At 38.8% G+C, this 12059-nt stretch overlaps 1 protein-coding gene across 2 annotated transcripts in view; it reads right to left on the bottom strand.

Moving 5' to 3' along the window:
• CNTLN (centlein) overlaps positions 1-6055 on the bottom strand; it is a 183985-nt gene extending 177930 nt beyond the window's left edge. For both annotated transcript variants that reach the window (XM_085213135.1, XM_085213137.1), the window contains exons 1-2: positions 5900-6055; positions 5651-5827 (exon numbers count right to left, since the gene is read on the bottom strand). In XM_085213135.1, coding sequence (XP_085069261.1) covers positions 5651-5743 — 93 coding nt within the window. In that variant the 5' untranslated portion in view covers positions 5744-5827; positions 5900-6055. The remainder of the gene's footprint in view (positions 1-5650; positions 5828-5899) is intronic.
• Between the last annotated feature and the right edge of the window lie 6004 nt (positions 6056-12059).

Here is a 12059-nt window from a genome sequence, read left to right as displayed (position 1 = left end):
GTCTCATTTTCTGTTCATCTTCACAGTTCTACATGAATATGAAATATTTTTCAGTACAAAAAGTACAAGCAGTTTCATTCCTATTAGCAAGAAGTTGTTAAAAATAAAAGAAATAAGATTAAACAAACTTAGCTATTCAATAACACTGTTTCATTGTCTAGAAGAAAGGGTAACGCCTTTATTAACAGCACTTGTACCAATCAGACTTAGGTGGTTTAGACTCCTTGTGGCAAAATGTAAAAAAATAACAACAAACAAGAAAAAACACCCAAAACACTAAACAGCTGGCATCCCAAGGTACCAATAAGTATGTGGTCTTCGCTTAATCACTAATAAAAGAAATTAGTATTTAATGAATGGAGGCATTAAACACTCTGCACCATTTTAAATAAACAGTATATAGGAATATCAACAATTAATCCAGAAGAAAAACTAATGCACACAAATTCTTACAATGATAGTTCACAACAGTTTTACTTTTAGTCACAAAGCCAAAATAAGAAAGAAGAACTTTACATAAAAAAACATATCACTAAGGAAGAGACATAGTATTTTTCTATAATATATAATATCCTTTAATAATTTTCTTTAATAATTCCCAGTTACTGATTTAAGCACTTATGATACATGCAATCAACGCATATTTAAAATACCTATTCATGTAACAGGAGAAGATACAATGCTCTGGGTATTTTTTTTTTTTTTTAACCTATTTAGTGTATTTTTCATATAAACTTCTGGATAAGGAATTTATTAATAACTACTTATAATCCAAATAGCCAATATTATGGCTTCTTCCAATTTCCAGTGATAAAGAAGAGCAGAATGCATCTGTTTTCCCAGGTAATGGAAGTTTCTTGATGATTTATAGGTATGTTACAGCAGTTCTATGCATGGTCAGTGCTAGCAATATCAAACAGAATATTTTACATCCTTCCTAGACCCACAAATTGATCAAAACAAGTCCATCTGTCCATAGAGGTATTATTCTTCTACAAACAGTATGAAATAGGGCATGAAGATCAGACCAGGTCTATGCACAGCTTTCCAAGTTAAGCAAGAAACAAAACAATACCTCTAGAAGCTGCAGCTGCAGTCACCCCATCTTCCACAAACTAACAGTCCACTTTTCTTATTCCCTTTTTTATTTAAAACCTTATTCCCTTTCTATCTAAAACTACTTACAGATATGTACAGTCCATACTTATAAATGTCACTCCAATAACTGACAATGAACAGAAGTAACATTAACAGCAATTATAAGATCTCTTTCTTTCCCAGTTTATATTTATCACCTTTTGAAGCTGAATTCTACTTGATAATCTGCAGCAGCAGGTTATCCACACACAGATTACTAATGAATTTGCTAATTTATGGCTAATGAAGAATTTTCTGGTTTTGAATCCATTTACAGATGCAGTTTATAGAAAACCATAAGCAGTATGGTTTCTTTGATCAAACACTATGGTGAAACTACTGTAGCATAAACTATGCAGAAAGTGCCATGCAGTGCTGTTTTCTTGAGAAATCTGTTCCTTAGCAACAGTTGCATATGCCTTTAAACTCCTACTATGGTAAAGGAGTTGGCTTTATAATGATCATTGCTAGGAAAAGCAAGTGAACTAGAAAATATAACAAAAAAAAGACATGTACACCTTGTAACTACAGCTTCAGAGAGAAGTAAGCGTGCTCTTGGTTTCCACAGAACCACAGAGTTAAAAAGGAAGTGCAAACAGGAGAAACCACACCTTATTTTAGCAGAAAGAGTTGTAACATTACTTCTGTAGAAAAAGCTGCAACTAATAAAACGGTGAAGGCCTTGTGCAGTTAATACCAGTAGTAGGGCATACACCCTTTCTTTCTACTCTGTTTTTCTACTAATATTCCCAGCAACAGAAAATACAACTGGATAGACAAAAGCTGGTCTCAAATCACTGTTATATTAAAATATAGGATTTAGTGATGTCTCACCAAATAATATTTTAAAGAATCTTTTCTACTTCTTTGTTTAGGGACTAGTGTGTATTAATAACATATCTATGTAACTGAACAGTTAAGAGTCTGGGAGTTAGGATAAAGCAGAAGATAATGTACATCCTTTAGCAAATGGCCCAGAAACTCTACAGACAGATTGAGATTCTAGAGACCCAGCATATCATTCCCCTTTAAAAAAAAAAAAAAAAAAAAAAAGACAAAGAGACATCACAATTTTCTTTACCTCAAGTAACTACACTTGCAAAAAAAAAAAAAAAAAAAAAAAAAAAACACCGCAAAACAAAAAAACAACACTTTCATTTGCTCAAAAAAAATACAAAACCACAAGGGAAAAGGAGAATCAGAAAGCACACCCCAAATGTTATAAACACCAGTGAGAGCCAGGAACTCCAAGGAGGAATATACAGGAAGGCTTTCAAGATATTTAGGTGGTAGGCAGAAGTATAAAACACTAAAATAGAATGCAGCAGCTAAGCAAGTAACAGAAACGATGTGTTAAAACTCACTGTCTGACCTCTTCCTTTCCACTGTTCCCCAACAAAATAGAGCAAGACACAGAACTGGAACAACAAGGTCAGAAGAAAAAAAAAAAAAAAAAAAGTATTCAGGTCTTCTCCATCACAACTGTTTTCAGGAACAACTCCATTATTCAAGCTATTCTTAAGTAAAATTAAAAGTAAAGGAGCACTGAAAGGAAGAGTAGTTCATTAACTGAATATCAAAATACTTACACAGTGTTCTGCTGCAGATGCAGCAATCACTGTTTTCCCAAACAGCAGAATACCAGAGACAAAGAGACTCCAAATATTTCCTTTCTCAGGTTTATAAAAGTCTCCACCATTGATGGTTTGGGAGCTTGAGACGACTTTCTTAATAGCCTTCTAATTTCAGAATGATAAAACAGTATCAGTATTTACAAAACAACTGGAACAGAATTGCTGTTCTCAAGAATCTACTTATCACAATTCAAGTTACCACAACGTTGTTACAAAAACTAAAGAAAACATCAAGTACTGTAACTCTAAGCCAACAAGTTCGAGACTTATCTTAAAAGGCTAAAAAACATGATGAGGTAAAAATCCTAGAATACAACACTACATCAAATAAGAAAAAGGATCAGCAACACCAGGATTTTGTTGCAGAAAAAGGCAGTAGCCAAAAGCAAGCAGATTGCTCCAAAAGTAACATCTCCTACTTACTACCATGGAAACTACAGCTGATAAAAAAAGCACACTAGTACTACTTGACAGTGCAAATTCATAGCAGTAGAATGCTATTTTCAATACAGTTTCAGCAGTGAAAACAAGAGCCTGCATGCCATGCTCACAAACGCCCACGTCAGTGGAGGTGATCCACTGTTTCACAGCTGCTGTGATGGCGCTAATGCTAGAAAAATCTTGCCCAGGTGAATCATCTTTCGCTGTCCTGGACAGATGGAAGACAGAAGGTGCCAAACCGGACTTTACGTTAGAGGTGGTAGGAAAGTCCAGCTAAGATTGGCAATGCGCTTCATGGTCTTCAAATGGATGAGGCCCGGCGTTACGCTGAAAGAGAAATTTTGTCTTCTCCAGCCTGACTCTGGAAGTGTGAACCTTCTACTAAGACAGAGTCACAACATAAAAGTCAGAGTTGAGGGACTGTCCAGGTTCCAGGAAATTCAGAAGGATTATCCCTTTCCTACCCCAAAATTGTACACTGCTTTATTCACCCAGGGCTTGAACTTTGATGGGAAATTCATATGTAACCATTCCACGGATTGTAGTTTTGACACCAGTTCATAGTGGTGACAGCATCTCATCACTGGTAACGACACAACCAGGACATAACTATCTTCAGCTTCATGTTGGACCAATACATTAAAAAGAAAATTCCGGTTGCTCACTTCAAGATAATTGGAATGGACTCATTAATGAACAAACATAAATGCACACAAAATGCAAATGAACAAATCTAAAGGGGAAAAATCAGACACTTAACTGCAAGTTACTAATTTTTATAACCCACTTTAATAAATATCTTACATGACTACATTCCAAAAGTAATGCCTCCTATTTATTTCCACAGAAACTACAACAGATACCAGGAGCACAATAGCACTACTTGATAGAGCAAATTCTCAGCTACAGAACATTGTTTTTCATTGCAGTCATCACCATCAGATGATTCACCCAGATGGGCTGACCAAGAAGCTCTTCATTTCATGGTGACAGCAGTGCATGGTCATTCAGAACACAGATTTTCTGGCAGCATGGCAGTGCTGCCACTGCTGAAGCATGCCAATACTGATGTCAATACGTACAAATCTTTCCAAATGGAGGAATTCAATTCCATACCTTTGCTTCAGATGTACCTCTATGTCAAATATCACTTTGTCAGACATGGTCTGCCATCTGTCGCATAGTAACAGCATACAATGGAATACTGGTCAGGAGATTCAACTTCTAACTGCCATACCACCGATATTTGCCTCTGATGTCGTTGGCCAACATAATAAAATAGAAAGCATTACTTTTGGAGCAGCTCTCAAATAATATAGATTCAATTAACAAACATGAAGAGGGTCTTTGATCTGCCTCCACCAAACTTCATCTGATACTGCAGATCTTCATACTGAGAAAGGGAAACAGAATAATCATTTAAAAAAAGGGTTCTAAATATCTCCTATAACACTGAGATATCTCCAGATCACTGACTGGTTTGAATTGTTGAATTCAAACTTTTTTTTTTTTTGCTGATAAGTCCCTCTCCCCTTTGTCCTCCAAGAGACAAGTTTCTTCAAGTCTTGATTCTACCTGTAACACAAGTTCAGCACCAGTTGCAAGGTGTACCAACGCTGTTTGGAGCGACAGCTAACAATTCAAATGTGGATGCTATTTTCTTTTTATAGATATGACTACATATGCCCTGGACCTTACAGGCTTCATTTGAGCATGCTGCATAGTAAGATACTGGTTGGACTACCATGGAACAATAGAGAAGGCAAGGCAAGCATCAGGTATCACCCTTCCCTATTCCTTATTTGCCAGACTTTACGCAGTTCTCTAGCACAGCAAAGAACCATAACAAGACCTCCTCCTGCTACCTACCATTTGCTTATTTTCACGAAATGTACTAAGTGACAAGTACAAGCGTTGAATGACCAATTGGTAAAACGATAAGAGGTTATCTGTTAAGGATGACAGTGAGGAGGGGCTCTTCCAAGGATAACCACTATTAGCAACAATGCCGTCTCCAAGGATGGGCTTGGGTGCACTCAGCGCGAGACCTACATTGCTCCAGACCCCTCTTGTCTGTTCATTTTTCCAGGAGTTGCACACCACAGCTCACCTTGGTATCCTCAACACTACTTGCCTGACTTTCTCAAGGATGGAGAGGCGGAGCACAGACAAGAGCTCGGGTGCCCAACACTTGCTCTGGAGCTACAGTATGTGTACAGGGGGCGGATCTGCTGTGGGCACGAGGCTGCCTGGCCCCAACGCCTCTACCCGGACCCGCAGGACAGGTGTGCCCCGCGGGATGTCCGCAACGTTCTGGAGCTGCTCCCTCGGCTCTTCCCACCCGCCCGAACCCGCGGTCCGGCGGCACCAGGACCATGGGCAGGCCCCGGCCGCGACGCTCTGGCCGCCCCTCACCGCCGCGCCCCGCGCTCAGATACCTGGCAGCGGCTCAGCTCCTCCGCCAGGCACCGCAGCTCTTCCTCCAGCACGGCCACCCGCGATGCGGCCGCCTCCATGCGCCCCGCTGCCATCGCCGGCGTCGTTCTGACAGCCTCCAGCCGGAGCTCACAGGCCCCACGGCGGCAGGAAGGGATGTGGAGAGCGCCCGCCCGCTCCTGAGGGAAAGAAGAGAGAAGCGGTGCCGCGAACCGCACAAACCAAAACTTTCCCCCTTCGGTTCCACTTACCGCGCGCACGAGCGCCGGAAACCATGGAGAAGGACGCGGCACAATGACGTCAGCTGAACCGCTACCTTGCGGAGCGGAGGGGCGCGAGGGCAGGTTTGAATTTGCCCGCCCGAGCGGCTGGGCCACGCATGCGCCCTACGTGCGCCTTCCTGAGCTGAGCTGTGAGCCGCGATCTCCCTTGCCGTGCAGGAATGGGGGAGCTCCGCCCGGGTGCAGCGTTTTGCCTTGGTCTCCCCTGAGCAGCGGGGAGTCCAGCAATGCTATTCAGCATTTTGTTTCTTTCGGATGGGTTTAAGACCCTACAACTGGAAATTAATCCTGGACGAGCTGTCGGATCTTCTGAAATTCATGGAGATTCGTTATCCTTGAGGTTCCTTCCAACCCTGGCCGTTCTGTGAAACATTTGTGTGTGAGCATCCACGTAAATGTACGTGATTTAAAAACAGAGTGTGCAGAGTGCGTTGTTTTTTTAATAAAGGAATGGTGTTGCCCAAGCAAATGTTGCAGTGCTTTCTGTAGCCTGCATGGAAAACAATAGACTCAAAAAAAAAAAGCTATAGTTTTTTTTCCTAAACAGGTGAGGAAGGAGGTTGAAACATAAGTTCAGTATGTTTTTCAGCCTGGAAGTAAACACTGACTCTACTGCATTTCAGCAACATCACCACTTTGCTGTAGGACTATTTTTGCACCTATGAGGCATGCTTTCCTAACCCATCTCTTATCATTTCTGCACAGGTATCAGAAAAGTTGTCCCAAGTGTACACTGTGGCAAAAATTGAAATTCTTACTTGCAGACAAGTGCACTATAAAAGTTACACATTGAAATGTCCAGTTCTTCCCCCAGTTGACCTGACAAAGAATCCAGCATCTTTGATGATGGATTTGCTTGTAAAAGTTGGATTTTGAAGCATGTTGAGCTCTTAAGTCTCTTCTTAGATGGTTAAAACAGTAACTATTCAAAATATTTTACATAATTATTTGTATATAAAACTATTATGACTCCGTCTATGTAGAACTGTATGAAAATATCACCTGTATGTATGCTTCTATAGGTAGATGTTGCATTCAGCAATTAATCAATATAATGTCCCTCTGTGGAATATTTTTTTTATTTTTCTTTTCTATTGTTGTTTATTGTTTCTTGCAGATTGTATAACCTCTACATGTAAACGTGTTTGCGTTCTTAGTCCTTTAATTATTTATCTTTGTACATTAACACATGTTCATTTAACTGTAATGACCATGCTGCCTTAATTTTAATGTGCTTACGTTTTCACTTTTTCCATTTGTTTTGAGTTTAAAATTCATTTTTCTCCCTTAAGTTATCCAGTCACTATTTAATATGTAGTCATCATTTTTTCCACATCCCTGCCTCTTCATGTTTTCCTGATATTTGTATCATTGTCCTCTTGGCCCATAACTTCTCTATTACACGGGGGCAACAAGAAGCCAACCTTACTTACAAAACAATATACTTGGGTTAGCTGCTAGACAACTATAATGACTAAATAGGATTTTAAAACATTTTCCAAGTACAAGGTCATTCAAAGGTTACTGAAAAGATCCAAGCATTAGAGCTTGACATAGCACAAAACAGTAGACCACAATTCACGTGTCTCTATAATTTAGAAGTTTATGCATATTCCATTAGTGTAAACACAACATATTGCCACATTGAGTACACAACCAACACTTTTCTATAGCCAGATACTTATTTTATAGACATGTTTTTTGTATACAGTTAGATCCTCTTCAGATTTATCTGTCATTTCATAAGCTTGGCTGTCTGTGAAGTTTCTAGCTATCAACCTGAAGAGCTTTCAAGATAATTATTAGAATATTTTGTTTAAAGACTTTAGTATGTGCTCTTGACAAGCTTGGATGAATAGGGAGACCTCGCCTTATCTTGGAGCATTTTGTACATCTCATTTCTCCTAAATCTTACTGTTTTGGAATACCTGCAATTACAGCTATCAGATACATGACAATGTTAGGCAAAATTCTTCCAAGCCTAAGTTCCTCCCTTTGGATTGCATTTTTTTCTAATGAAGAAACCATTTAGTTTGAAGAGGCTTAACACATCAAATTTTCCTTGAATGTGATTGTTGAGTAAACATGCAATTTTTAGTGGCTTTCCCACTTGCAGAAGGTCCATTAATAAATATAGTTGTATTACATGATCTAAATCTGGTAGGTATGGGTTTTGTCACTTAAAGAGTTTGTAAAAGTTATGCAAAGAAAAATGTTATTTTTTAACAGGAAAGAATTTGTATGGTGTTTTTGTTTCTTTCATTTGCAGATAGGAAATTCCATGTCTTAATTTGAAGTATGTTCATATAACAAACACACTGTATTAGTCCTGAACATGTAATTTCTTTTTTTTTCTGTTTGCCAGTTTGCTTTCTTTACCTGAACATAAAGAAAAACATTATTGTGGCATCCTCTAGTACTGCATTATTAGAATTCAAGAAACATAAGCATATAACAGAGCATTCATATCTTGTTTTAAAGAAAAAGTGCCATTACTGTCCTGACTTTAATCAGAAGTATTCACATTTTCTACTGCTGAATTTGCATATCTCCTAACAGACAACTGTAATTCATCACCAGTTTGACAGTAAAAAGCATCATCAAAGAGGTCCACTCTGGAAACTGATTTTCTGCAACAGTAAGCAAGAGAAGCCAAAGTTGCTGAAATTATTTCTAATAAGTTTTGGCAATATCTTCAATATTTTAGTAATTTATGTTTCTAAAGAATGTATTGCAGCACTGGAAATATGTTAGATGAGGCTTGAAAAGTGGGCCCACAAGAACTTAATGAACAAGACTGAGTGCAGGGTGTTGCACCAGGGACAGGGGAATCCCAGATATATTTACAGGCTGGGAGAAGAACTCCTCAAGAGCAACCCTGCGGAGAAGGATTTGGGGTCCCGGTAGATAAAAAACTGGACATGAGCCAGCAATGTGTTCTTGCAGCCCCAAAGGCTGACACTATCCTGAGCTGCATGAAAAGAGGGGTCGCCAGGACAGAGAGGGATTTGAATATCTGCCTCTACTCTACCCATGTAAGGACACAAAGGACATTGTGTCTGGGCCTGGGGCCCCCCAGCCTAGAAAGAATGTGGACCTATTGGATCCGGTCCAGAGGATGGCCACTAAGATGATCAAAGAGCTGGAACACCTCTCCTTCTCCTATGAAGAAAAGTTGAGGGAGTTGGGCTTGCCTAGCTTGGAGAAGGGTCTGGGGAAGCCTCACTGTGGCTTTCTAGTGCTTGAAGAGAGCTTATAAGCAGGAAGGAGAGTGACTTTTTACACAGTCTAATAGTACCAGGACAAGGGAGAATGGCTTTACAGTAAGAGAGAGGAGATTTAGATTAGATGTTAGGAAAAAGTTCTTTACTCAGGGTAGTGAGGCTTTGGACCATATTGCCCAAAGAAGCTGTGTGTGCCTCCCAGATTTTATCTAAATCAGAAAAAATATGTCTTCTTGGGGAAGTTCGCTTTGATTTACTGCATACTTTGCTACAATGTGCCTTGAATATAAGCTCAGTATAGGAACATAGTTAAGAGAGTTTACATTCTCCAGAGTTATCACTTCGTTTTGCCCAAGCACTTGTCTAGCACTACATCAGAAGACAGTCTTCCACTTAGCTCTGCAACCAGAAAAGTTGCAGTTTTCTACTGTCCTTCAAATTTGGTCTTAGACTGTGGCACTTCATTCTTCAAGGCAATAAACAGGAAACTTGAACTTGCACTGGGGCATGTCATTAGAACAAAGCAGTAAGGAAGCAGTTCACAGTGTCCTGGATGTGGGGATGAAATGTGCCCCACCCCATAGCACATGCCAGCTATGAGAGACCTAGCGGGAAGAACTGACAGCTGGAGGTAATTAAGAGGAGAAAGCAGATCTCAGAGTTTGGCTGTCCTGGTAGAGGGAGATTGAGTTTGTGTTGCAGTAAGATGAAGAGGTGGGCTTAGCTGAGTCTTGGGAATTGATTGTCTCACTGTTAATGTGATTTTTAAGAAAATCAAGCCTGAGGAATGAGTGGAGTTTTGAACTTGTATGTGTTGTCATAGACTAAGTGGGAGAGTCACCTGGTTATGGAAGGAGTGCATGGAAAATGGAAGGAGAGTTCCATCACTCTGACAGAGGGTGTGAAGAGTATATGGCCACCCAGGCTCAAAGAGCGAGACATGATACCCTTTATAACCCAGGGAGTGGTTGCTGGAAGGGACAACGTAGTCCGTGACCACCCATGTGGTGTGTATACAGGACATGGATGAGACTCTCCCTAACCCTTGGGATGGCAGCTGGGAACATACACCTACACTTCCTTGCTCTTACTAGCCCATTGCTTTCACACACATGAGCTGCAGGCTTATGAAAGAGCCTCATAGTTGACCCCTTTTGAATGTTAAAGATCAGTTTTGTAACCATTTGTCACTTTTAATGTGTTCTGGTGAGCAGTGAACTGGAAGATGGTAATTTTCCAGACACGGACAGATTAAAAGAGTACTTACTAAAATCAAATAATTAAATAAGAATTCTTAAATAAGAATTTTAGCTTAGATTTTAAAATTGTTACATTTTAAATTTCTACAATTTTGAAATAACAGAATCTCCAACAGAAGTTTTAATGTAAAGATCTGAGCCAAGCTGCTAGGTTCACTTAATTATAGACTACCTCCTTTTGAATAGTGAAGAGGTTAGGTTGTAGTCAGGTTAAGTCATTCACCCAAGAGTGAATGGCAGTAGCTTTGATAAAGCTACATTTATAAAATAGAACAAAAATCAGTACCCGGCAATGTTTTTGCTCAGAAGAGAGACAAGGGCTATGATTTTCAGATCTTTGTTTAACAATTCATACCATCTTAAAAAAAAAAAAGACCTTAAGGAAACAAAAACAAATTGGAACAAAGTGTGAGCACTGTCAGTTTTGTTAAAAAACATAGGCAGAAATTAAAACATTTCCTCTATTTTTATCGATCTACTTATATTACTATTCTTTGCCATGTACTGGCATTTTAAGAAAAGATATTTGCTCCCAGACTAAGATAAGGTTTTTTGGACATTTCAGTATAATATCTTTTTGCCTCTGCTATCCTGCTGGATTGCTCTACTTTGAATTCTAAGCAGAATATATTTGTGTTTGTCTCAGTTGACCAGATTTAAATAACAGTTATTTACTATCACGTAAATTGACAATTCAGAAACTACTTCAGATGAACAAGCAAAATATTATTTTTATTATCTGTGTGCACTGTAGTAGTAGCTCAGATTTGCTGGGAGGCCACTTTGTGCTGCAGTATTTCAGCTGCTAACACTGTTCCCAAAAGCAGTGTTTGCTATAAATTCCCAGCCCAAGGGAGTACCAAATAGATACTGCACATTGCATTCCAGGGTGGTACTGCAGAATCAGCCCAGCATGAACTCTTCTTGCAGCCTGAGCTCCATCATCACAGTGGGACTCAACTGACTCAATCCAGTGAGATAGAGCTTGTGTATTTTGGCAGCCATGCAGAGTTATAACTTTGAACTTTCCTTTCCTACTGTGGTTGAGTTTAGAGTAACAAAGTTAGACTCTGTGCCTGTTGATTTAAGTTTTTAGACACTTTTTACAGAACTTCCTTTAGAGACAGAAAATATTTGAGAATAAATACTACATAAGTACCTGTATTATTAGATAAAAAGAAGTATTATGAATACAATGCAGATCACAAGTAAAATTCTTTGGGATTAATTCAGAATTAAAAGTTATCATACAGAAATAAATATATTTTAATACTGAATTTCTGTAAATGTGATTGAATGTTTCTGTAGATTTCTCCCAGCAGGTCACAATATAAGAATTAATTTAAATGCATAAAAGAAGTTTAATTAAGTTCTGAAATCAGACAGCAGATGTTGAAAACAAAGATTTTCATGCTTATTCATTTGTGAAATGGACACATATTGGTCAGATCATATTCAGCTTTTGCAAAAGGACGGAAGAATAGAATTCTTTCTACAGTTTATTTTTAATTCTGTTATGAAGGTAAATAACATTCTATTAGAGTGGTTTGCCAAAAATTAGTACATTCCATTGGGGTTGTTTTTTTTTCATAAAATGAAATTTAATAATTGCCAGCTCTACCAATTTTATTGCAAGGTCAGTATTGT

The sequence above is a fragment of the Meleagris gallopavo genome, chromosome Z (genome assembly GCF_905368555.1).
Source record: "Meleagris gallopavo chromosome Z, MGAL_WU_HG_1.1, whole genome shotgun sequence".
Taxonomy (NCBI): domain Eukaryota; kingdom Metazoa; phylum Chordata; class Aves; order Galliformes; family Phasianidae; genus Meleagris; species Meleagris gallopavo.
Note: the sequence above shows the minus strand (reverse complement) of the source record. Positions and strands in the feature narration are given on the sequence as shown.